The sequence below is a fragment of the Xiphias gladius genome, chromosome 6 (assembly GCF_016859285.1).
Source record: "Xiphias gladius isolate SHS-SW01 ecotype Sanya breed wild chromosome 6, ASM1685928v1, whole genome shotgun sequence".
Taxonomy (NCBI): Eukaryota; Metazoa; Chordata; class Actinopteri; order Istiophoriformes; family Xiphiidae; genus Xiphias; species Xiphias gladius.
Window position 1 is genome coordinate 26,475,031 of NC_053405.1, and position 26,913 is coordinate 26,501,943.

General features: G+C 40.0%; 1 protein-coding gene across 1 annotated transcript in view; it reads right to left on the reverse strand.

The window, feature by feature from the left end:
• Positions 1-26,913, reverse strand: part of tgfbr3 (transforming growth factor, beta receptor III) — a 71,806-nt gene that overhangs the window by 14,511 nt on the left and 30,382 nt on the right. Inside the window, exons 4-13 of the mRNA XM_040127969.1 lie at positions 22,743-22,880; positions 15,044-15,227; positions 11,714-11,876; positions 11,115-11,259; positions 8,184-8,373; positions 7,618-7,904; positions 6,221-6,376; positions 4,632-4,772; positions 3,972-4,157; positions 162-434 (exon numbers count right to left, since the gene is read on the reverse strand). Of these exons, the coding sequence (XP_039983903.1) occupies positions 162-434; positions 3,972-4,157; positions 4,632-4,772; positions 6,221-6,376; positions 7,618-7,904; positions 8,184-8,373; positions 11,115-11,259; positions 11,714-11,876; positions 15,044-15,227; positions 22,743-22,880 (1,863 nt within the window). The remainder of the gene's footprint in view (positions 1-161; positions 435-3,971; positions 4,158-4,631; positions 4,773-6,220; positions 6,377-7,617; positions 7,905-8,183; positions 8,374-11,114; positions 11,260-11,713; positions 11,877-15,043; positions 15,228-22,742; positions 22,881-26,913) is intronic.

The following is a 26,913-nucleotide window of genomic DNA, read 5'->3' on the forward strand; positions in this document are numbered from 1 at the left end:
CAGAGTAAAAGGTGCTGCACTACAACACTGAATTCTTCTCATACAAACTCTGCTAATACTATATGGCTCTGGAGAGCATACAACAACTTCGATGGCTTGTATAGTAAAATCATTAAACATGCAAAAGAGTTAAAGTAATTTGGAGAAGATATACTGCATACCGGCGGTAGTCTTTGGTTGCTCTGAGATCTCTTTGAGCACAGAGACATCTCACAGTGCAGGAAAAGCAGGGACACGTTAAACTTTGAGTTCAAGGTGAAGCTGAAACTTTTCTTATCCATCTGTGTGTGAGGATAGATATTGACAGAGTCATCTGTTGGGCAGACTGTCATGATGAGAGTGTAGTCTGAGGGCACGCTGGGGTTGGAGTTGGGAGAAATGGAGCACGATATAATGATGAGCCCCAGATCCGGATCCGATGCGGTTGATGTGACCTGAAGCACATGAGAGAGAAGAAAAACATTTATTCTTCAAATACATTAATTATTTGTGTTTTGTTAAGACAAGCCCCTTCACATAAGTAAGACTGAAATCATGACTGAATCATTTTTTTTTCTTTTCACACCACAATCATTTACACTGCTCTTATACTTCAGTTTACACACATGCCATTTTTCAGCCTCTTTATGATCATCTATTCATCTATTGTTTTTTGCTAAGTCAAGATAGAAATGATCGTAGTAATGTATATAGTAATGATAAAGTCTTTAAAAAGAATAAACTAACATTTTGGAATAATTTGCTTTCTTACCAAAAGTTAGATGAGAAGATTGACACTGCTCACGGATCTGTCTGTAGAAATGAAACTACAGCCAGGAGATAGTAAGTTTAGCTCGTTATAATGATTTGAAGCAAGGGGGAACCAGCTAGTGAACAAGACTCCAGGAAGTCACTGCTCCTGGCCAAGAAGCAGCCTGGCAAAAATAAACCACGTAAAACTGCAACTTGTTGTTTTTACAGTTCAGTTTTTGTACAGATTAAAGTCCAACTGATATCATATTCAGTAATCCTTTTTGTAGTAAAAAAATATGTCAACGTGTTTTTTAATGTAATATTAATAGTTTTTTATTATCAAAAAGGAAGAAAAAATGTATTTGTGCTCCTTGATTGACAGTAGTGGGCAGGCTGCCAGAGTATCGTTATCATTATCACTGTAAGGAATGAGAGACTGGTGCTGTAGCTTATATGTCATGAACTGACAGTGTGCTGGTTAACGGAACGGTGTTCCGCCAAATTCATGCAAACTATGAGGCAGCATCATGAAACCAGAGAATATAAAATATAAATTTTATATTTCTTTCCTTTGGACAGAGCCAGGCTAGCTGTTTCTCCCTGCCTGCTTCAAGGCTTTATGCTAAGATAAGCTAACCATCTCCTGGGTGTAGTTTCACAACATGAGTGGTATCTATCCCCTCTTGTAACTCTCAGCATGAAAGAGAATAAGCAAATTTCCCAAAAAAGTTCTACGAGGTCTAGCCATATACTAGGTTTGGACATCAAATGACTAATGTAAAAGGGGTTGCTCATAGTGACAAACACAGTTCCCCTCAGCCCTACAAAGCTTTTAAGTATCATTCAGCTTATGGTTTTGGTTTTATGGCCCCAATTTTAATATTAAGGTCACTTTCATCGCTGTCAGTAACCCTGTTTACAAGAGCAGGAAACTGTTTTCAGCCAAAAACAAAACAAAAGAACAAAACAAAAAAAAACCCCAAAAAACCTGTATACTACCTGTCCAACAAACAACAGACAGACAAAGTTGTCGACACAGTGGGGCTTTTCCCAGCTAAAGAGCCCAATATTTAGAGGGAGAGTTAATATTGGACAGCACAGAACTCCATATGAACGCTAATGTTGCTCTATATCTGCTGAATGAGTAAATAGGCAGCTGTTTAACCATATCAACTGCACTTAAGTTGCCAAAAGAAATCATTTTGAATGGGCAGTTTTTTTTCTGTACTACAAATTTGGGTGGGGCTGGAAAAAATTAAGTCAGGAATAAAGCCAAAAAGTAAAATGATAACTACTTAATTTAGTCTTCAACTTAAGAAAATATATGCATCGTTTTCATCCCTGCCCACTGAACCATTTGTCAAAATCTAGCTGCCACTATGAGTGTTTGGAAACCACAGGAAGGACCACTGCCTTGATACTGACACAAGACAGAAACTCAAACAAATTCAAATAGTATTTCAGTCCCAGTTAGGATGGTAGTTATAACTTTCCATCCATAACCACAAGACAGTCCCTTGAGTTATTCATCCTCTTTCCTCCTTCGAATTGCCAGTAATGGTATCCTCATTAGAAAGGTCTGGCCAGAGCGAAAAACAGACAGACACAAAAATAATTTTTAAATAACACAGATTATGCTTATAATGTATAACAGAAACTTAAGTTTGATTATACATATATTTACAACAATAAAGCACATTCAGAAAGCATTCACACCCCTTCACTTTTATTTTGTTATGTTGCAGCCTTGCTAAAATTGTTTAAATTAATTTTTCTGCCCTAATCAATCTACACTAAATACACATAATGACAAAGTGAAAACATTTATCACATTGACATAACTATTCAGACCCTTTGCTATGATGCTTGAAATTTAGCTAAGGGTGCCTCCCATTGCTTTCGATCATCTTTGAGATGTTTGGGCTTTATGGCAGAGTCGTCAATACTATCCCAGCGGTGAAGCATGGAGGTGGCAGCATCATGCTTTGGGGGTGATTTTCAGTAGCAGGGACAGGGAGACTGGTCAGGGTTGAGAGGAAGCTGAATAGGGCAAAGAACAGAGATATCCTTCATGAAAACCTGGTCCAGAGTGCTCAGGACCTCAGACTGGGCCAAAGGTTGACCTTCCAACAGGACAAAAACCCTACGAACAAAGCCAAGACAACGCAGGAGTGGCTTAAGGGCCAACTCTGTGAATGTCCTTGAGTCGCCCATCCAGAGCCCTGACTTGAACTCGATCGAACATCTCTGGAGGGACTGGAAAATGGCTGTCCACCGACAGTCCCCATGCAACCTGACAGAGCTTGAGAGGATCTGCAGAGAAAAGTGGCAGAAAATCCCCAAATCCAGGTGTGCAAGGCTTGTTGCGTCATACCCAAGAAGACTCGAGGCTGTAATCGTTGCCAAAAGTGCTTCAACTAAGTACTGACTAAAGGGTCTGAATACTTATGTCAATGTGATATTTCAGTCTTTCCTTTTCAATAAATTTGCAAAAATTTCTAAAATTCTGTTTTTACTTTCGTCATTATGGGGTATTGAGTGTAGATTGAGGTGAAAAATGTATGTAAATGATTTTAGCATAAGGCTGCAACATAACAAAATGTGAAAGTCAAGGGGTCTGAATAACTTCTGGATGCACTGTATGTGCACAACTAGCGAGAGGTATGTTTTGAACGAACAAAAAGCCACTCTTTGAGCATCAAAGCACACTTGTGCACCTTTTGGCCATGGCCTCAGGTCAGGTCTCAGCACAGTGTGAGTTCTGAAGAGAGACTTACGCCATAACCTCACACACAGAAAACTCTTTGTAACCTGCTGGCTCTGCGTCCACACTGTCATCGAAGCATCTCCTGCTGATATCATCATAAATCTCTTCAAAGGACCTTGGAGTACGAGTCTTTGCCATCTCTTACATGACCTCCATAATTACTGTTGCGAAACAAGGATATTGAGCCAGACACAGAAGGGAGATACAATGAATGTGAGGGGTGAAAGTGAGTGTTAGCTTTTTAGCCCCAACCAGACAAAATACAAATTGACCTTCTGGATGCCACACTAAGAGATCAAAGCAGGAAGAGCTGAAATCCCAGACAGAGTACACACAGCATAGTTTTCTCTGTTCTCATGAAAGTTTCAATTTAGAGACAAAAACACAAGTTACATAAGGCAATACTGCATTAATCTGCAAACCACACATGACACTGAAATAAAAATGAATATATTAGAAATCCAGAGCATACCTCCACAAAGACTTGCTGATTTTGTGAAACAGTGAAGAAGGCTTGGCGTGAGGGGTTGTTGGACGACAATTTGTTGTACAACTCCATTCTGAACGTCATGTTGTTGACCGGTTGCCTGGCTGGTCCCGGTACAATCCTGGGAAGTGTTTCTGAGGTTTCTTGGTTATTTCTGTATGTGCAATTGAACTAGGAGGGGAATAAAACAAAGCCAACACAAATATCAGCAGGGATCTGACATCAGATTCCATTGCTAAGCACCCTCACCCTACATGACTGTGTCTTAATGTTTGACCACATCAAGATGTCTCAGAAAACAGGGAAAGAACCTAAGAGATACTATATTAACAAGATCAATAAGTGGGAGACTAGGAATAAATGAGACAAAGGAAAATAAAACAGAGAGAAGAAGATGGAGAAAGTCCAAAATGGAAAATGTCAGGTAAAGTTCATAAAACAGACATCATGGAAAGACAGAGATATCAGGAGCAAGATGAGTCTTTACTAGCACCAAGGGACTCTTGGAAACAGAGTTTCTTCTAACTGTACATGATTTACATAGAGATGTAGATGATCAGTGGTCAGTGGTCAGTGGTGAACTTTCACCCTGTGATAAAGTACAGCTCTCACAGAGAAGGAACGACAGTAAGTCCATTGTCTTACCACTATGACGGACTGGTGTTCTGTGGGCTCTGTAAATTTCCTCTCCAACTCCACTGGGGACAGTACGTCTCCAGATTCCAGATCCTCATAATCCAGCGGCCCACCACTCCCATCCTTCGTCTCAGCATGACTTATCAAGACCTGCGATCCACAGAAGAGTCTGTTACTCACAAAATCTGTGAAAGGAAATTTTTCCCAAAAATCATTTCCAGACTTTTTTTTTTAACAGATCCAGTTGCAAGTAGCGTTGCTAAATCGAGGCAAAAATTTGAATCTTTGAGAGGGGTCGCCAAAACATTCTCTAACCGATAGTTGGATGAAGAATGTGGGAATGTCCTGTGGCTGCAGTGAGACTTGCACTGGACAAAAACAGAAAACATACTTTTTAATTACTCTCTCTCAGAGCAGAGGCGTGTCAGATTCTGAGATGAGTATACGCAGCTTTAAGAAAATTTTGATATAATGAGGTAAGAGGAACAGTTCAATGACACCAACGGTCTTTGTTTTTTTTAAACGTCTGCACCAAATGTTTGCTGACCTGCTGTTGGTGCCACTGCTGAATTAAATTAACAGGACAAACAGAAGCCAAAACAGATCTTTGATGTGTGGGGACCTAGACAATGAAAATTAATCTCTTTTGACCAGAGATCAGAGGTTATCCCTGCATCCAAGTTCTAACACAAAGGATGACCTTGGATATGTGCCCTGGTTTTCAATCTGCAATGGAGAGAATATGTGTTGTTCCAAATTTCCCCAACAAAAGATTTCACAAAGTCAGTTAGGAAGTGATTCATTATGATTAGAACAGACACACTGAATGAATGCATTCCATAATAATGAAAATAACTGGGGATGTCAGATATGAATGTTGAATCCCATAAAAACCGGCATGTGTTGAGCGTTACATGAAAAAGTACCTTTAAGTCGAACAGAAAGTTGATTTCTCAATTTTCATTTTTCCCCCTCACTGCTTCTTTACACTTTTCGTGAAGGAACATAAAAAAGGTGACACGGCAGCAATAGAGCATATTTTTCTATTTTCCATTAATATAAAAAAGGATAAAACAGTTTTTGGACATGTCTGTGGAAACAGGGTCTTGATGTCAAGCCTCTGAGTCGGCATTTCCAGTTGCATCAGCTGACTGACAATTGAAGACTGCTGTTGCCAAGAAGACACACTGTGTAACTGCTATGGTGACATACTGACAGGAGAATGTCATAACCCTGTACAGCCTACAAACATCGATATAGGAAGTTTCTTTTCCCCCTTTTTCAACAAGGTCACATAGCGTTGGTCATGTGCCGCTCCACTCAGAAATTGGAAGCGAGGCTAACTAGCTACGATTTTCTGGGTGAAGGTGTTTCCAGTTGGAAAGTAGAAGCTAGTTAGCCTAGTTAGCCTAGCTTGCTATCATTAACAGTGTTTCCCACCAGCTGTTACTTTTCCTTCATTTTATTTTAATACCTACTGAGTCATTACTAGATCTGGCCAACTCAAGTGTTGTGTCGGGTGTCATCCATAAACAAGGAGGAATCTACTGGCATGACTTGTTTTAAAACTGCAATGTAATAACAGGTGTTATACTCACAGAGTTGATGTAGAGGGCCATAGGGCTACCCTGCATGGGATATATGGTGGTCAGACAGCCAGTCAGAGGAGTTTCCAGTGTGTAGTGGGTGGCATTGACTTTTGCTTTGCATTCTGGGTCTTGGAGTGTGAGGTTGGCATGGATAAATCCATTTGCCTGAGGAAACATCAAAAAAGCACTGGATAAAGTTTAAAAAAAAAAAAAAATCTTTTATAAACTCATTTTCAGGATAGGAAAAAAAAAAAAAAAAAAAAAGTCAAAGCAGTTGTGTGAGACTTCAAGTTCCCAGGAATAAACAAATCCCACAAGGTGGTTTAGCTCCAGCCCCAGCTTCTCTTAATTACAGTCTATGCCAGTTTCCATTCTGTGATGTGGGTTGACTGAGTGGTCCCCGTGTACAGGCCCCAAAACTTGGGACCAGGCCTACTTGCTTCAATGTCAGCCTCTGTATACTAGGAACACTGGCAAGAAAAGCACCATGGAAGCATTTCTTATTCTATTTGTTAAAATTAACCAACAAGTGACTATTGAATCTGTGGATTTAGAAAGTTTCTTCTCATTACACTGACCATCAAAGTAATATTGCAGAAGCCTGCCCACACTGGATACTTTTTGCAACAACAACATTGCAACATGGAGGTTTATATTGGCATTTTCTAATCACAGTGCGGATGACAATTATTCAGCCTCTTAATTGGTGTGGACACTAGTATTCTCTTTGGTTGTCCTCCATCTTTCTGGTTTTCTGTTTTTCTTGCCACAGTTTGTCACATCAAGTCTGTGTCACATGAGAGGACTTGAAAGAACAAAAAACCCCAAAACATGACTGATCAGACTGAGAAAAACTTTCTGCAGTGCGACTTCCATTGCATTTCAAATCATTGATGACACTGCATTAAGTCTGGTTTGGAAATAAATGATTGAATTTGTTTTCTCTGTTGCTATTAAAACTAAGTATTAGGAGTATTATCAAGCATCAAATCTGAGAAAAAACTGTGTTTGTATCATCTGTCTGTCTTTTTAACAGGAGGGTGCATTCCTGAACTGTCTGATTCTGTGCTGTAAGAAGTTGTTGCCTAATCAATTAACTAATCGCCAGAACATTAATTTAATTTTATTATGACTTATTTTTTTTATAAAACACCTATAAATTACTGTCTGGTTCTTTACATATGCACAGATCTGCTTGCACTTCTCAGTTTCACTTCATTAAAAAATGTATTCTTTGGGAATTGCCTGGCTTCTGGTAGTAAATAATTTTGAGTTATAATAAAACTGATATAATTAATCTGATGCAATTTGATGCAATATTGTGCAATGTATAATTGTGTCCAGCTTCCAGCCTGAAGTGCTTCTAGGCAGGATCTATGATAGATAACATCATACTGTCCACTCACTTGCAGGCTCTCTTTGTCAATGCTGACCACCATCCTCGTGTCCTCACACTGCACACTGAGGCCAGCGCTTAGAATGCCCGGATGCTCCTCGGGCTCTTCATTCTCCCAGGTAAGGTCATCGAACGAGGAGGGTAGCCGCGGGTAGGGCAGGCCGTCAGACACAGGTGGGGGGAAGTGGAAGGGCAGACCTGAATGTCGAGAAGCAGTTCCTGCTCCTGGATGAGGACTGGAGTCACGCAGGATGGAGAGCTCTGGAGGCAACATGCTCTCCAGAGGATCCACAACATCTGGAAGTCACACACGGTTAGTGCCTTGTGAGGCTGATTCTACATGCAGGGAAATTACACAGGTGTGCAGCTATAAAACCATCTCTCCATTTCACGCTAGTTTCTCTACAAGTACAGTGAAATATAAGTCACAAACGAAATAGAAGAAGCTGGTAACATGTATGTCTAACACACTGTATTCCGATTAGAATTTTAACCCTTATTAAACTAAACACAGTAATACAGTTTCTGTATAATCTAAAGTGAGCAGAGAATTCAAGGAATGTTTCTTCCATTTACCTGGCTCTCTGAGTTGGATATTGAAGTGGTTAGCCACAGGGGTGCAGGTGTAAGACGTGACTGGACTGTAGCTATTCTCTTCTGCCCACTTGATCAAGGCTTGTGATCCTGATGGCAAGTCTTGCTTGGGGGATTTTGACACTTGCATCAGGCTCTCTGTATGTAAGCTAAAACTCACGGTATCAGAGGCCTGCGGACAAGAAAGCAGAGGTATAATTTAATATTTATATATAAATATATGTTTTTTTCTTTTTTAATAAAAAATAAAGTGTAGCTTCTAGAAGACCATACATTTAAGTCAAGTCCTTTTAGATCTTCAGACACAAAAGACATGATTTACTGTTCAGGAATTATCACAGATATTCAACTGCAAGTCCAGTCCTGCACTTATTCAAGTGTCAAGTGTGAATCATGCGTATGAGTGTGAAGTAATGGGCCTGTCACAGCTCGATCAATGCTGAGAAACCAACATGTTAGTTTGCTGCAAAAATTTGTGCCGTGCACTGCTGCATACCCTCCCTGTGTGAGGGAGGACTGATGATTTCTCACAGCCATTTCCCACACTTTCAAGTCTCTTGAGCAAAGCTGAGCAAAACCCAGTTTCTGACAGAAGTGAGGCCTCACTTTTATGAGGCTGTCATATTACATACATAGTTGACAGTCTCCAAAACACTGTATGCACAAGCACAGCATCCTGTGTACCACTGTTGTCAAGTAAAATTTATCATGTCAGCTATTTTGGAACTACTACTAAATGGCCTTGTGTTTAGGCTGACCCTCCTTCAGTGGTTTAATATAGATGATAATGCCGAGCAGTATTTTCCAGTAGTTGTGGCTGTAGTAGGTTCTGGTTTGGTGTGACCACGAACAAACTGAAAGTGTAGTTATTAGGAAAAAATAGTGTTAAAACTCAAAGGTGACCATTTAAACACACATTCACCTTTTATTTCAGTATCTTGCGAACATTAACATGTTTAATATGTTGGAAAATTTTGGAACTAAAAATATAGTACATATTACAGAACAACACGAATGCAGTTGTAGATGGGTGGTTAAGTTTGTAGCATTAAAACTACTTGCTCTATTACTATATATCTAGTAAGTAGTTAGTAGTAAGTAGACAATATTAAAATGCTGATGTTTAGCAGGTGTAATCTTTATGTGTTCATCAATTAAGTTTAGCGTGTTATCATGCTAACATTTGCTAATTAGCACTAAACACAAAGTACAGCTGAGGCTGATGGGAATGTGATGAGTTTTGCAGGGAGTTGATCATAGACTAAAGTATTGGGCAAATAGAAATGTTGTCCTGCTGGGTCAGAGGATCAAAGATTTATTACAGTTCATCCTGGGAAGGTCATGAATGCCTGTACAAAATTCCACAGCGATCCATTCAATAGTTGTTGAGACATTTGACTATGGACCAACAGACTGACTTCTAGCAGGCTAAAAATGCCAAACATTTGATGGTTCCAGTTTCTCAAATGTTAGAATTAGCTGCTTTCCCCTGTTTAATATCACTGTAAATCCAATATATTTGGATTTTGGACTGTTGCTCTGACAAAAAAAATTACACTTTCATTGTCGATTACTAGTTGCAGGCTTAATGTGCAAATTAGTGACAGTTTTGAATCTGTTGTGCTGTATGCAACCCAATAAAATAAACAATTTATGTAGGAAAAATTATCTAAATTCTTAACCAAACTGCTATATTGTTGTACGAGGTCCAAGTGTTTAGTGGGGATAAGAAAATATGTAGTTGCGGTTGTGCAGCTCCATCAGAATCTTTGCCAGCCATTTGTGCTGCTCTATAAGTTTCACAGGCTTCGAGCCTACGTTACACTCAAACAACCTGACTGACTTACTGTACCACAGTGACCGGGCAGCTGTAAAAACCCGCTGCGCCTGGCAAAAGTGCTGTATCATGGCTACAGCTGCCCTGCAGGAGTATCAGCATTACACAGTGAGGAAACACAGAACCTTCTGCACAACTCCACTGAAATCAGTACAAGGCTAACAGAGCAGAGGGGTACACACAAGACAACGGAAAATGGATAGGAAGCATGGGTCAGCCACAGAGTAAATACCAAATGTCACAGGACTCAGCACAAATGAAATGTTTTGGAAATGCAGAATATTGGTTTTTTTCATTTTACTGCACTGAATTTTTTGTTTCAGAAACAGGGTTTCTGGAACCCAAAACCCAAAATTCCATCCCTGGAGCAATTCTGGTGGACTTCCAATTCAGGTATCAACACGATCTACAGTTAAACTATTCTTTCAAAGTGTACATAGGTGTCATATTCTTATAGTTCCTAAGGGTCCTGAGAGACGTGAGTGCAGCTAATGAAGATTTAATATCAAAACTGTATGCTCATGCTCAGCGTTGATATGTATGAAACCATTTTTCTAAGTAAAGGACTCTCTGATATATTGTAGTAATTAGCCTGGGTCTTTTGTGTGTGGCGAGGAGGTCCTAACAGCTTGCAGCTTAACAGAGTGCCTGAGGCAAGCTCTGCTCATAATTCATATTATGGCTGATGGGAAGCAACTTAGATATAATGTGCAGCCAAAGTACTGCAGTAGGCTTGGCTCTGAAAATATGAGATGCCCCTAACGCTCCTGCTCCTGTCCCTATGAATGCGACGACAATCCCCGGAGCTGCTGCGCTGAAATTTCACAGTTCCCCCTAACCTGTTATCCCCACCCTCTCATGCAGCAGGGACCATGCGCCAATTCAACACACATTCTGGTGTAACAAATGCTTCGGGTCAGTGGTGGAAAATGATGACGTTTCTTTCTATGACGTGACTTGTAAGCCACTGTGATGTATGATAAGACTATATCGAATCTCAGTGGTGAAGTCTGTAAAGGCAAAAAACGACATCTCTGGATGGAAAGCTTTTATGTGATGTGATGCCACTAGCTTACCACTACAGCCAGCTTGCCTATCACACGGTGGGCCTTGATGACCCAGTTGACAGACTTAGCGCACTTGAGCAGCAAGACAACGTCACGTTGCAGGGGGGCATCCTCCAGAGGCCTTATATCCACTATGACATCCACCTGGAAAGCACTGCAGAAAAGGAGGGAGAGAGAAAGAATCTTGGATGGTGTCGTTGACATAGTGTTATCGTGTCTTCTGTTTCTTGCCAACTAATTAAAAAAACTGGATGCATTCCCAGAAAAAAAAAGGCAGACATATGCACAACAGACCAGATAGCACTAGAGTGAGATACAGCACATCTATCAACACATTCCCAGATATGTGGTCTTTTGGGTGTACAGAATAATCACTCCGCTGGGGGAGTGAGGAGATTATCTGGCAACCTGGACTTTGAGACCCAGTTAGTTAGTTTTGAAATATCTTTCTCAAAAGAACATGACTAAGTGAAAAATACCCCCCCCCCCCCGCATTCATGTTAGTTCCCATCCAAAACAAACTCTGCTGAGATTAGTTAGAGCAGTTTGACCTCAAAAATAAACTATGACAACATGTGTTGTTGGTTTTGGCTGCTTTTGCTGTTCACCTGCTGGAGTTGGGAGCTTGGAGCTCAATGATGTGGACCTCTTGGTCTTTGTCGGGTCCAGACAGGACACAACCCTTTGATGTCTGTGGCTCCACATAGTGTCCCAGGTAGTTCAGAGACAGGAACTTTGTATCAATTTCGCAGGTGTCAGAAAACACTGGATCTGAAAGTGGAGAGATGTTTGTGTTATTCGTCGGGGGTTTTGCGAGGCTATTTTGATCTCCCAAAGGAGAAATATGGCTTTGTGTTACCCCTCCACTACAGAGGGGTCAGAGTCAGAGGTCAGCTACAGAAGAGCACCCAATTGCTGATTGGAGGATTTCAGTGTCCTGCTCACAGAGACTTCATAAGGGTGGATGTTTACTTTGACCCAGCCGTTCCAGCTGAAGAACAGTTTCCCTGCAAACCTGCAGCTGGTATTCCCATTGTCTCTCATCCAAAATGCACTACTAACAAGGACAAGCCTTTTCTTCCTTTCTCGGACGAGGTGCTCTGGTTGGCATGACCTGTCTTCCTATCAACCTATCAACAGGGAAATTTCTCTTTTCATTTTACGTGGGAAAACTAATCCAGATATTTTACCAGAATACCTCCACAATAACAGGACAATAATATTCATAAACACATTTTATCAAATCTTCTAGTGTTTTTTCCTCCACTTTCACAACTGTTAGAAACTTAGTTAACTGCTAAGAAAGTACCTTCAGAACATTAAAAGTTAAGCTCCTTCTCAGCACTCGAAGAAAACACAAGACAGATGCTTCCTTATTTGGCAAACAGAGCCTTGGACAAAGTGTAAACTGAAGGTTGGCACCTTCCTCTCCGGAACTCTTGTGGCACTTTTAAAGAGCTGAGGAGAGACCTGGAGTGCAGCCCTGGGTAGGAAGCAAAGTGAGAATCTGTCCATCTTCATGAAACACTGCTGAAGATGTGAAGGAATGGAAATTTACATCTCTTTGCTTGAAGTAAACATCATGGCACTCTGGTCTTTTGCCAGACCACAAGCCAAACGCTTGAAGGCTGAGTAACCACTGTGCTCTCCACAGCAACCGACAACATCGAGAGAGAACTTACCACCAGGCGCAGTGGAGCCAATATGTCTCTCCAGACATGAGGTTTGCTCTATTTCCATGTAGTGAAAGATGCTCATTAAAAACATGTCCTGTCTGAGAGCTGATGTATTGTGACGTTGGACATGCTGTCTGTTCACTGTGTGGACCGGCCAGTAGAGAATAAAGAATCAAAAGTCCATGGCTCAAACATGTTTAAAAAAATCAATCATAGCCTCCCCCTTAGAATCCCCCCGTGTTTCTTTACTTCAGACTCCTTATCCTTGTTCCTATTTCATTGTTATTAATTACAAAAGCACTGCCTTATCATCTTAGATTAAACTAAATAAATTACACCACTTTGCAGAGTAGACAAATGACAGATGTTTCTCAGGATTTCAATCCAATAGTAAGATATTGTTGGTGACTAAATTTCCTCTTTCCAGTCTTTAAGTTTTACCTTATGATTTTCATGAAATTATACCCTGTTTTTGCCACCATTTATAGTCGGATTTTTTTCCATAAAGGCCATCCAATGTATTCACTTTCTGTTATTCCCTATCTTCATGGTAGTTTACATTCATAGTGGCGGAGTATGCCAATCCCATGCTGGGTTCAAATTGCCTTCACAAACACAACGGGTTTACAGGAAACAATGTAGCATGTAATCCAGTGATACTGTATTGATAACAGCCTCTCTGTTTACTATTTACTCTCCTACAGCTGCACAAGATCTGTATTAGGTTATGGGTAATGCAACCTAACATTTCCTACTGCTGCTAGTCCACATTGAAAATGTTCAAGTGATGAAACACAGGGTGGCTTTTATTGCGAAGCAGCCGAAGGAAAGGCAATTTATTTGTCCCCAAGTTTAGTGCAGACAGCAGTCGTTAAAAAAAAAAAAAAAAGCATCTATAAATCAGACAGTCTTCAAATCGCAGTTGCGCATGACATCATGGAAGAAGGCCAATTATTGACTTCTTTTTTGAAACAATATGTGTTTGTTTGGCTGCACTGTAAAGACACCGACAAGTTGCTGTTCTGTTGTGTTCCTGACAAAGGAACTAATTGTGTGTCGACAAATTAATCAGGACTGAAATTTTAAAGGTTATAACTTTAAATACCAAGCTTCCCATTTTACATTTTTTGTTAAATGGCTATTCTGGCTTCATAATTTAGTTTATCCAAATTCTGACATCTCCATTTCTTTCTCATTAACGCATTATCACACATTGGTGCACACATACAAACACAAGAACTAAGATCTATTGTGTCAAGACTCAGAGTACCTCAAACTAAGGCCAAATTTAGTGTAATGTTCAACTCTCTAGCCTTCTATTATCTTGCCAGCAATGTCAATTACAGATATCCATCCTAATTATGTCATTAATTCTGTTACTTTATGCATCAGTTTACTTTTTTATGATACTTCAAATAATCATAAATTTTATGAATAACAACGCAATCTGCATTAGTATGCCAATGTATGCGGCAAGATGCTCCAACATCTAACCATAACATCTCTACAGAAACCTGGGGTTTAACAATGAGGTGTCTAAGATGTTCTATTCATTCTTCTGAGTTCACAAGAATGTGTCTACACACAGACATAGTAGTAGGGCTGCAACTATTATTTTCATTATTGATTAATCTGCCAATTATTTTGTCAACTAATCAAATAGTGGTTTTGTCTCTATAATATCAGAGAATGATGAAAAGTTTTTCCGTCTTTAAATTGCTTGCTTTGTCTGGCTAACAGTCAAAAACTAATTTATTGTCACATTAGATAATTAGGTAAAAGCTGCAAATCTGCACATTAAAGAAGCTGGAACAAAGTAATTTTGGCACTAATTATCTGTCAGTCCACTAATCAATGAATTGTTTCAGCTCTAATAAACAGATCATAAGGAGTACCAAAGGCAGGGAGTATTTGTTTATACATTAAAAATGTTTAATCACTGTATACTGTGCGAAATGATCTTAAATTTGTTGTAATTCACTCAAAATACTCAAATACATGGTCCCTGCACTCTTTATTCTTCTAGGGTCTTAAGGCTATAAGCAGCCAGAACTCAGAATTACCACAGATAGCCTGTTAAATAGTGTGAAAGGGTAAATGCCTGTTGAGGGAAGGAAATTCTTCTAACAGAGTAGTGCATGTAAACCTACAGCCAGGGCTCAAGCACAGAAGCTAAGTAAAGCTGTGGGAGCTGAAGGGGAAAGGGGAGGTTTGCCTCAGGGCCTAGAGCTATGTTTGGGAATTTTGGAATCTAGCACACACCTTCTCCGACTTTGATGTAGATATCCTGAGTCATCCTGAGCTCAGAGAAAGATGTGACTGCCCTGTACTTCTTCTGGGCCCAGTTAAGGAGGTGCTCATTGCCATGGGGAAGGGTCTGCTTCTGGATATGGCAGGAGAGGGAGAAGTTCCCCGGTTGAAAGTGGACCTCTGAGCCCGGTGGTACCTTGAGGAGGAGAAAAGGCAGGAGTGTTAGAGGACAAAAAGGAGCGGCTGTGATAAGCTGGTATCTCAGTTCCGTGCAATGTGATAGTAAATGCTGCAATACAGGAGAGATAACTGTATGTTTTTCTTCTGTCTATTCAGCTTTAGTGATCCCCAGCATCCATTTCAGTTATCTACTAAAGTAAAAATATTAGAGAGGAAGCAATAGTAGTTTGCCTTCACAGAAACAAAATCGGATATTTTAAGTCAACTTTTAAAGATTTCCACCAAGAGTGAATGTTTCTTTTTAGACTGATATCCACAAAAAAGCCATCTCAACTACATTCATCCTTGTTTTACGCAAGAAATTAGAAACTATAAAATGAAGAACCTGCAGGTAGACTGAAAAAAAGAGCTCAGCCTTTCCAAAATTAAACCAGCTCTCTAAACACTGGTAAAAACCTATCCTTCATTCTCCATCCCAACCATTATTTCAAAGCTTCTACAAATATGCTCTGTGTATTTTTACACATGTTCCCTTACACAATAAGGTGTTTGGTTTCCAGTGTTTATACAGTGTAGGGCATTATAGTGTGTCATCACAAACGTGTATGTCTGCCTCAAAATGGCCACAAGGTCTAACAGAGAAGACACAAATACTTCACAAAGACAGAAAAACAAACTATCAGACAGCAAGACGGTAGGTGGTCACTCACACTCTTATTTTGAAGCCACATGCTAATACTCCTGGGGTTAAGCCACTTGTATATGAAGGGCAAAGAAGTGCTGATTTGTGTTTGACAGGGAAACTGTCTTATTCATATTTAGGCAGGACCATCCCTTTGGCACTTAATGGAGCTCAGCCCATTTCCTTCATTTCAGAGTGATAAACATTCATGTGCTGAAAACCTACCGAACAATCAAATGAGTCCAAGCACTCGGTCTAGACAGTCTACCTCATTTTATTTCCATGCTTGTTTTCTTTCTCCAAAGGTATCCAATCTGTATGCATGAGCTGAGACACTGCTGGCAGGCCCAATTAAAATACTAAATCCAAGAGGAATAAATGAGACCACTTCTTTGAGATGATTTTATGAAGTTTACCCCTAAATTGCAATCATGCTTTAATGATAACAGAATAACATCCCTTTGGGGTGTTTAGGTATTTCAGATACATTTATTCAAATCCCCTCATGCACAACATCTGTCTGACCTCTGGACGTGCCTCTCGATGCTCCTGGCATTGTCACCAGAGACAGTAAATACTGTGGCCGAGGCGACAGACTCTATCGAAGAATTCACGTTGAATTCATCTTCAGTGCGTTTACTATGATGAGAAGGAACACAGAGAAAGATGGCAAACACAGAGAAGTGGTGCCCTGAGCCGATGAGGAGGGGCTGGGGTTTCTTCCCTAACCTTGCCAAGCTCAGCAGAGTTTATCAGTTTAATTGCGGGAATACGACTGTAATTAGTCGCAAAGAATTAGATGGGAAAGCCTGAAAGCCAAATTAGCTCCAGGCCTTCCAGAGAACTGAAAACCTCAGGAATTTGAAACAGGGAACTGAGGGACCCACTCTTGGCTTTAACAAACTCTCTCTCCCTCTGAACCCCCCACCCCCCCCACCACACACACACACACACACACACACACACACACACACACACACACACACACACACACACACACACACACACACACACACACCCCACACCCCCCCTTTCATGCCCTGTTGACAGACCAAAAGACTTTATAGTGCTAGAAAGCAAAGAGCAATTTCTGCCATGGCATTAAAAAGAATATATAAATATAAATATACTATAGTGCATAATATTTACATAAGCTGTCACTCACTAGTAACTTTTGTTACTAATGCACTCACATAAAGCAAAAACGCCTTATTACATTTGAAGAAAACTTCTCCAATCATAAAAATCGGATTTATTTGAGAGCACAGTATGCTCCAGTGAATCTATTTTGTTTATTCTCATATCAGCAGTTTCTAGACAAACATCTAAAAAGTGTTGGAAATTATGTTGGTCTGGTGACCAATCAGTGCTTCCAGCACAGATCTCATGTCTATCTAGTGTTCTTCTGAGCGGCAAGCAGCAGCCTTCGGCCAAGTAAAGCACAGCCTCACTATATAAAAATAAAGCTTATCTCTTATTAAACACTCTGTTGCCATTAATGCCAAAAATCTCTCTTGATGGACCTTGTAATGTGTTCCGAAGTTGAAATACATGAAAACTGGACATTACCTTGACTTAAAAGGAATTTCTCAGACTTGGCAGATGAGATCAAACATAGAATGTAGAGAAGTTAGCTGCATACCATGGGGAATGAAACTCATGCTTTCATGTGCGTAATGGTAGAAACTCATGTAATCATGTTTGTAATGGTATTTGCAGGCAGGCATGTTGCTTCAGCAACTCAAATGTTAACTGTTGACTTGAAGAATATAAAAGTTGTTTTAGTTAAGTATCATACATGTTTAAAGTACTATTGTAATGTACTTTTAAATTGTAAGATAACATTTCTAAAGTCATCTGTTGTGATAAAAGGACATCTGCAAGTACTGAGTATCCTGCATGGTCCAAAACATTTAACAGTATATTCCCTGCTCTTTCTGTCTATAAGCATTAACATGGTATGGCCATATGTGAAGCAAAAAGGCGAAGGTATGCCAAATGTTTGAAATCAATTACCATGAAGCTGTAATCCTGCACTGCATTCTCACTGAGCAACACCTAGAGCCTGGGAAATCGCAAATGGCTCTTTGGAAATCAAGAGGTGTTGCAAACAGAGGAGGGTGATAGAAAGTGCAGAAAGGGTTGACAGAAAATATGAGCATTCAGTAACTCTCTGGTGGTATTAATGTGATAAATGCTTGCGTGGCTGATTTGATCTTCTCTCTCTTGATGAGATACAGGGAGCTAATCACGCTGCTCTCTGCAGATATGCATGTGTTTCTGTGAATTGGCAGGCTCTGTTGTGGAGAAAACAATACCATATGCCTCAGCGCCACTCTGGAGCGATCTTCTGCCGTTCCTGTCTCCAAATAAAAACCAATAGTGGCTACCCAGGGTTTCCATTAACCATTACGCTGAAGGGAGTGCTCATGTGTGTTAGAGCGAAAGAAGTCATACTACCAGCCTCCAACTAATGAAAGAAATACAGGAGTAAAGAAGGCAACACTTGGCAAACAAACAACAGGCAAATCAAGCCAACAGCAAGATTTACAGTGTTGTTCCATCAGGAGTCATAAAACAGTTGCTCTAGATCAAGCCTTTCAAACAAAGATGCAACACAACCCTCCTCCCCAATCCCCGCAAAAGAAATATATACTTTTGGTCACAAAGTCAACACAGCGCACTCTGCACATATGTCTCACTTCGAATCCTTGCGTCCCTTCGTAAAAATAAAATTTGGCCTGATTTCAATGTTCATATTCTATGCCATTTTAGACCCACGATGATTCCTGCCTGCTGCTGATTGACAAGGAGTACTGCAGAGAACATGTTTTACAACCAAAGTCTGGATTCTGGCATTTTAGAAGCCGACAGGGTCCAGTGGCCAAAAGCAACAGTGTGCTCAACGTCTCTGAAGCTCTTCCAGGCAGCCCATCTGCGACTGCCGAGCCCAGAGCACTGAGACCAGGAAACAAGGACTGGCAGGCCTGATTCAGAGTCCAATTAGCCCCAGGAAACAGCCTCTCCAATGAAAAGGCAGATTGAGGGAGGTCTGGCGATGGGTTTCTGTTCTGAAGCGTGAAGCCCGAAACCAGTGACTCTGTTAATCTACGCTCTCACCACAGCAACTTCTCATCTCCACTTGAGAGGTACCAATCAAAAACTGCGGGAATTAGCAAGGTCCCTAATACCCCGACACTATGCATCTGTGGTGATGATACATGCATACTTCTGTGGCCGGTGCAAGTTTTTAAATTTAATTGACTGTTTGCTAAACCCCTCCTTAAAACGATTATCCAATCATAGCATAGGAATCATAACTAGGTACTGCAGGCCTGCCAAGCTTCAGATTTCACCACATGTTGGAGCGGTGCACATGGGACTGTAGTAACAACGATACTCAGCACTTAAAGGGGTTTGGAGGTCCTTTTTCTAGCCTTTGGAAAACCGAAAAAAACAAAAAAAACAAAAAACAAATACAAGAGCATACAAGGAACGCACTAAACGGTGTGATTATTGGCATAAGCTTTAATTGTTAACTTGTCCAGCTAGGCCAAAGACCACATCATCAACTAACTACATTACTTTGTGGGGTTACAGGGTAGATAAGAAAAACACTCAGGAATATCACATCCACTGATGTTTTTACTACCCCCACATGATGAGTTGTTTTGAAAATGACTAAGATTTTCAAGCATTAAGTGAGCGGGGCGGTGCTTAGCAAACATTCATTCACAATTTATTCAAGTTTTATGAAAAGAGGGAATGTTAACAGTTAACAAAAAAGGGCTGGCGATTGTTTTTCCAGCAGGATGTTGTGTGGTGTTTGAGTTTTGTGGCATGTTAAGTGCTATGTCACTGTGGAGAGAACCTGAGAAGAGGAGCAGCGTCTGGGACTCCTCTGGGTTACGGCTATGTGCAGTCAGGCTGGTGGATAAGATACCAAGAGCTTGCACTGCCAGCGGGCTCAGTGCTGTCACTCAAATACAAAAATACTTAACACCTAATTCAGCAGGGGCCCATGCAGTCAGTCACAGTCATTAGCTCAGCTTTGTATGACTGCATGGGGCCTCCTTCTTCACTGTTAAGATTCCCTTTACCTCTCCTCGCCCCGCTTGAAAAACTGAAGGAAGAAGAGGGAAAGCTAATACCTTATTTTTGTCTCAGAAAAGATTACATATCTTTTTTACATTCAATCAGATGAATAACTGAGCATTTGTAGCTACTGTAAATTAATCTGAAGATACACATTCCTCTAATACAGACATGTATCTTCTCATCTCAAAAGTAAATTCAGAGCAACCTTTTTTCATTTGAGGTTAAGAATGTCCTAAGAATAAAATGTCCTTACTCGACAAAAGCACTGACAACATCATTAGACACACAGCAACAGCTTTTCCTAGACTGTAGGTTTTAATGATGGTTCTCAGCTGTTTTCTGTCTGCCACCACTGACAAGGGGAGATATTTACTGTGATGCTGACCCGCTGGTCTCTACAGAAAGACCCATCTCACTGGCCACACATCATCACAGTTTAGGAAAATACAAGCAGGCCAGATGCACATCCATCTCCATGAAATGCACCACAATTTCTTTTGACATAAGAACATTTCCATTACTACAGGAAATAATAACTAAAAGGAGTTTTTGGCACTCAGGCCTCATATGTTCTGTATTAATCTGAAAGCTATGAGCCTACTCACGCAGAAGAAAATTCTAAAAAGATTTTTGGTCGGTTCAAGTTTAACTCACAGTTTGGTTATTCAATTTTGCAGGGACCTCAAAAATGTCTTTAAAGGCAAAAGGTTTTGTTTAGAACAACAGATTTTCTACATTTCTTTAGGGATCCTCTTAAAAGAAAGACCAATTTGGATGCTAAATGACTAAAAATACCCTATCCTCTAACTATGCATTTTACAACATATCTAGTGTACAGTAATCACTCTCGATCCAGAGGTCACAAGTCAGATAAGACTAAAAAAGTTTCATAAGGTCTAGAAGAGACGTATTAATACTCTGTCTGTTCTAAATGTCAAAGGGGCTGGAAGACAGAGAATCTGTAAGTGGTAAACATAGCCCTTTATATAATGTGAGTGTATGTTTACCACTTACAGATTCTCGTTTCCCACACGAGAAGTAAGCAAGAAAACACCCTACCACATATGGAAATAATATGTGTACCTGATACTGCTTTCTTGCAGATTGCTTTGGTGTCATCATACCAATGCAAACGATTCCTTCTTCTTCAGAGCATAAAAAGGCAAATACATAAGTTTTCATTGCAATATAGTATAGTTAAGCCACAGCTGAGGCTTCTGGGTTTCTGCTATGATTTTCTCGTGTGATGCACAGGGTTTGAAAAAGGGCACTGAAGCAGTCCATTTTTACATTTTTTATTAAGTTTCCCAGCGAGGCCCCCTGGTACCTTTACTAAATATGGCTGGCTCTCCAGGGGACCTGGCTCCAACTACACTGAGATACCCTAACCAAAACTTCTTCTCTTCCTCCCCCTCATGTACCCTGGTACTAATACAAACCTCTATGAGGCTGTTTTGATATTGCTGAAAAGTTTAAAGCAAGATTATCTAACAGTAACTTTTGAAAAAGAAAAAAAGGAAAAAAACAAAACAAAACACCATTTTCCTTTTACAAATGAAAAGTTGAAGTCGTGGACAATAAAACACACCATATATCAATTTAATAAACTTAGAAGTTTTGCTGCTACAGCCTTAGTTGGGCAGGCTTTACAGTGGTAATGTTGGTAGTAATGTTCAGAACTGTTAGCAAACTTTAAATAGATGCAGTGTAACTAACCTTACCATTTCAAGTTGCTGACTTGATAACTGTTCTCTACTTCTGATCCTTTTACAATACATTTTACCATATCACACAAGTAATCTCATCAAAAGAATCTTAGGAAATGAAAGCAAATTCAATGAGCCATTGTCCTGTAATTACCACTTGTGGCCATAGTGGCCACTATTCAGAGAAAAGTTACGAAGGCTCACTTAAGTGTCCTGCTGAAATTTAGATCACTTTTTCCCTGTGCAGATCGGACACCAGCTGTCAAGACCCAAAGTATTTACAAACCAGTTGTCAATCTACAGTACTTCAGGATTCCAGCAAATTATCAGTAGGTGATAGGATAGATCAACTCCTTCCTCAGCAGAGCTTTAGTGGTTTAGTGTTTGCTACCACACATTCCCAGTTGTTAGGGTTTTCGTAGCATACGGATACGCTCTGACTGATTTGAACTGCTGCCAAGCTATCAACAGGACTGTTTAGAGGAGGGAGGGAGGCAGTGGGGATATGGCTCTGTGGTTGCAGCGCTTGAATAAAGCTGACAAAGCACATTTCACCTTTTAGATAAATACATTCTACACCCTTTTGTGAGGGAGTGATGCTGTTTTGGCAAAATAATAATCGTAAAAAAACAATGAAACCTAAATTACGCAATTACATACTGAATCATTTGCTATAAATCAAAGCTATTCATATGAATCAAACTTGTACTACTCTAAAGTGTACATCTAATCTCATCTACCTCCCCACTTATCATACAAAAGAGAATTTTAAAAATTCATCTGTACAGAAGAGTACACAGTTTAGCCTATGAAACATTATGTATGAACATACAGAGACTAATGCCTCGCCACAACTGTGCACGTATGCCGTCCAGATCAATCTTTTATCATACCTGGAATGCCGTCCTTTACAAATTTACATCACTTGAAATATTTTACTCAGAGAAGAGGGCTACTGAAATGGGAACACAGTTTAGCCTCTGAGGAAATGAATACACAGTTTTAGGAAGTAGGATTTAAAAGCTTTTACTGATACTGGACTCACATGAAAGGTATGTTTGATGCCCAGGGCCAGGTTCTCTGTCTTGATCTTCCAGATCAGTGGTTGGGGGGAGTTAAGCACGAAGACCAGGGGCTTCTGGTGGCGCAGCAGAGACTGGATGGGCTTCAGATGCAACTCAACCTGGTAAGGCAAAAAAGTCACATTAAAGACAGCACTGGTATAACAGTATCACTATATTGAAGAAGCAATAAGGACAGAAAAAGACTGTACAAGTGTCAAAGGTTTGATTTTCCCTTGTTCACTTAAATATAACTAAAAATATCAGGCGATACACTGTTACCATCCTGGTGTAATTTCAGCACTATCATGTTGTAGATTGTTGTTCTTTTATCAGGCTGTGTGGTTGTTTATGTACTCACTTTGCTGATAAACTCACAAAGACGGCATGCTGTGTTCTCCCTAAAAGGCACTTGCTTAGCTCTGATATGTAGCCTCAGCGGGATCTGAACTTTCACACAGTGGAGTCTTTGTTAACAGAGAAAAAACATAGTAAGTGGTGGGTCCCTGTTACCATCTCTACAGCATGCAACTATGCCTTTGGTTCTCAAGACTGCCATTAAAATAGATTTCCACAGTCTGCTGGTGAGATGGGGAAAACAAACTTGATGTTTTGGGACCTACACTATTGTTTTTTTGTTTTCAGTGTTAGACTTGTCTGGATCATTTGGACCAAATCTAGTCAGGTGGTTCAGAGCCTGAGCATTCACTGAACCCAAACAAACCTCAGGAAGGGATTTGGCTTTCCATCATCTTCTTTTAACTTCTAAATAGTTCCCTATAGTTGGTAAACATTATCATTACCAGTTCTTACTTGAGAGTTGTTAAAAATCCTTAATTTTTCTCTCAAGCACTGTTAAGAACTGACACTCTAGAGGGTATAGTGATCCGTCTGATACTCTTCTTTAAACTTCCTTGCTCCGTATTCCAAGACTAATCATATTAGCCCCATCGTGTGTGTCGGCAGTAAAAGCCAGTAAATCACTAATTTGACACACGATGATTCACATAATATGATATGATAACCCCTACAGTAACCTAAACAGCCACGGCTCACATAAAAGAATTGGCCTTTGCTTTGGCCTTTGCTAATAGTCTAACAAACTATCTATAATTACAATGATGGAGATTGTAAAAACTAGTTGACAGTTTCATATTAGGAGTGTCTCAATGAGTTAATAAAACATGAAGAACTGTAGAGAATATTCATACCAATAATTTGTTTAGATGTGATTGTGGTGTCTTTATTTTCAAGATGGAGATTCACACCCTAAATGGACACCATTTCAATTTTGGTGGTACAGTGCATTTCTGCTACAATTATATGCTCTTTATTTTAGTCACTACAAATAATATTTACTAACAGTTCTGTTTTCTTACCAGCTGCTTTGTATAAGGACAAAATAAACCACATCTATAACAGTCTGCAATGAACCAGAACCAGACTAAATACTGAACTGAGTAAAAAAAAAAAAAAAAAAAAAAATCTACTTTCATACCACCAGGGTTTTCCATTTTTCTCCCTGCTGTTATTTTCATGTGCTGTATGTAGGACTGAAATTTGGAGCAGTGCTATTTTCAAATCGACTCACTCACAGATCACTGATAGTATCCTAACAAGCGGTTAAGAGGTGAAACAATTATTCGGCAGCTGTTGATTTTGATGGCTACTGTCACCGGCATGCAAATGTAGTTGGGTGTGACTTATACCAGCAGTTTGTCATAATAATATTGTCAGTATTAGGTGGCCACTTTTGAATATCATGATTATAATGGAAAATTATAGATTGTTGTCTTATAACCGGAGCTGCTAATTATCATCATTTGTCAATTTTTCTACAGTAAAACTAGCCATACCCGCAATGCCAATGTATTTATTTCAACTAATAAAGAGCAACACTTTGTCAAACTACCTTCTTAAAGACCTTCTTCTTTCATGCTTCTTGGTTATGTAGACTTAGGTTAATCTAAGGGAGGTCTGAGATCAAACACATTAATTGGTCACTGCAATGCAGACCAAAAATACAGGCCTTCAGTTTAATTTACAGACAGTAATCACAATTTTGATTGCAATTACAATGAAACAGAAAAATTAAAATTAGATATTTTCTGAAAATCGTTAACTTTCAGTAGGCAAGATACACTCATTCGCTGTACCTCACCAAGCCAACTGCATGCTAGATTCCTGTCTCCCTTAGCAGAGGCTTATTCCACCCAGGAAAGTGTGATTTCTATATTCTGTATATTCTGACAGGTAACTGACGTTCAAAGACTTGTCACTGTGATTCTGCATGGAGCCATTTAGCAAGAGACACCGACAGAATAAACAGCGTGAACATGAAACATCAAAGCCTAATCATCAGACCTCCACAGATGTAAGCCCTGGAGGAGAGCAAGACAAAAGAGAGTGTTCAGTGATGTGGTCCATGAAAGTGCTGCAAAAATCATTAAAAAGTCCCTCAGAAACGTAAAAATGGAAGAAATTACTGAACATTTATCTATGAGTCAAACTGGATGGGGATCCAAACAAATACATCAGAGACTCAGAGACTAACTGAGCCTTTTTTTTTTTTTTTTTAAACTTTCCCCTTAGCCCAGACTCTGGAAAAAGCGTGTGCATTGCTCTTCTGAGAATGACAACAACCAAGATATAATCATACCTGGCTTGGCTTTGAGGCCCTGGCTTTTAGAGATGGAAGAGAGAGGCAGAAAAAGAATGAGAGTGAGGGAGAGAGTTGTAAAAGATGAGGAATTTTAAACCCAGACAGAAATATTTCCAGAAGACGTGAGTCACCTGCAAACACACGTATAAACAGAAAGGAAGAGGAGGGAGAGGAAGTGCCAAGAGGCACTGAGGATGAAAAAGGGAAATCTGAGGTAATTATTACTAGTGTTTTTTCAAGGTTCACATGTTAACAGTGATAATATCTAAATCAGTTCTGGGTTGCACAATGTAAGCAATGATCAGGACTCAACAGCAGCTGATGTGTATCTCTGCCAATGAAGCTGCCATCATGAGGCTTGGTGAGACTGGTGCGCATAGCAACAGACCTTGTCACACAGCCAGGGTGTGGAGGGAAGAGGTGCGGAAACAGCAGGCATCTAAGTACCTAGAGATTCTGCGGGGGACAGGAGGCCACGCCTGATTGATTATCAGGAGGCTGGCACAGGGATTTGGGGGTCCAGTGTACATTACAGTTGAGGGGCACATTTGCCAGCAGCCAGGGATGGAGGCTTGTCTAGACCTATCACATTACTGAAATTAAACTCCACACAAGGGACGACAGCTGTTGCAGGAAAAGCAAGACCCGTCACAGAGCATACCATTAGTGGTGGTAGCATGTGTAAACAATGGAAATGTTTATTAAAACAAAAAAAAACAAAAAAACCCCAAAACAATAGAGTTTCAACTTCAACCTCTAAATCAGCTCCAACAACAAACTTAGTGCCAACTGGAATGAAAACCCTACAGATAAATCAAGCCTTTATTGTATAACAAAACCACATGGTTAGATTTAGTTCCAACTGATGCCTCTGACACTGTAATTGCAATGGGTGATTTGTTTATCTGTCTTGAGCATGTGGTTGCAATTTCATGACCTTTTAAGCCACCTAAATCACACTACAGTTCAAGTGTGTTTCATAAACACTGTGCATCAACACTGTAATGTGATATCTTCATAGACAAATATTGTGGCCAGTAATGTAACCAGCAGTCACCCTGCAGTCAGAGCTCAGTATCAGCACGGCTCAGTGTCCTTGCAGGAAAAGGGAGTTTCCTTTATTGACAGAGCTAATTAAGAGCCTGATGCTCCCTGGTGATTCAGAGAAAATCCAAAACATCCTTTAATTAGCCAGAAAGTAAGACTAATCTGGGAACACACTCTCCCTCCCAGGAAATAATAATCAACTTAAGCAAGAAAGACAGCAAAATGAACTCCATGACATGAAACAGAAACATACTAAGCAGCCACAACTGGCTTGCATGTTTTAAATAGGAATATGTATGAGTTAAGATGGATCAACATACAAGATTATGATAAAATGCAACATCACATACCAAACTGGGTAGACAAACTGCTGCATGGTGAACCCTGGGAAACAGCAAGTTGCAAACAAAGAAGGCTGGCTAAGAACTGTCATGGCTGCAAGAGGA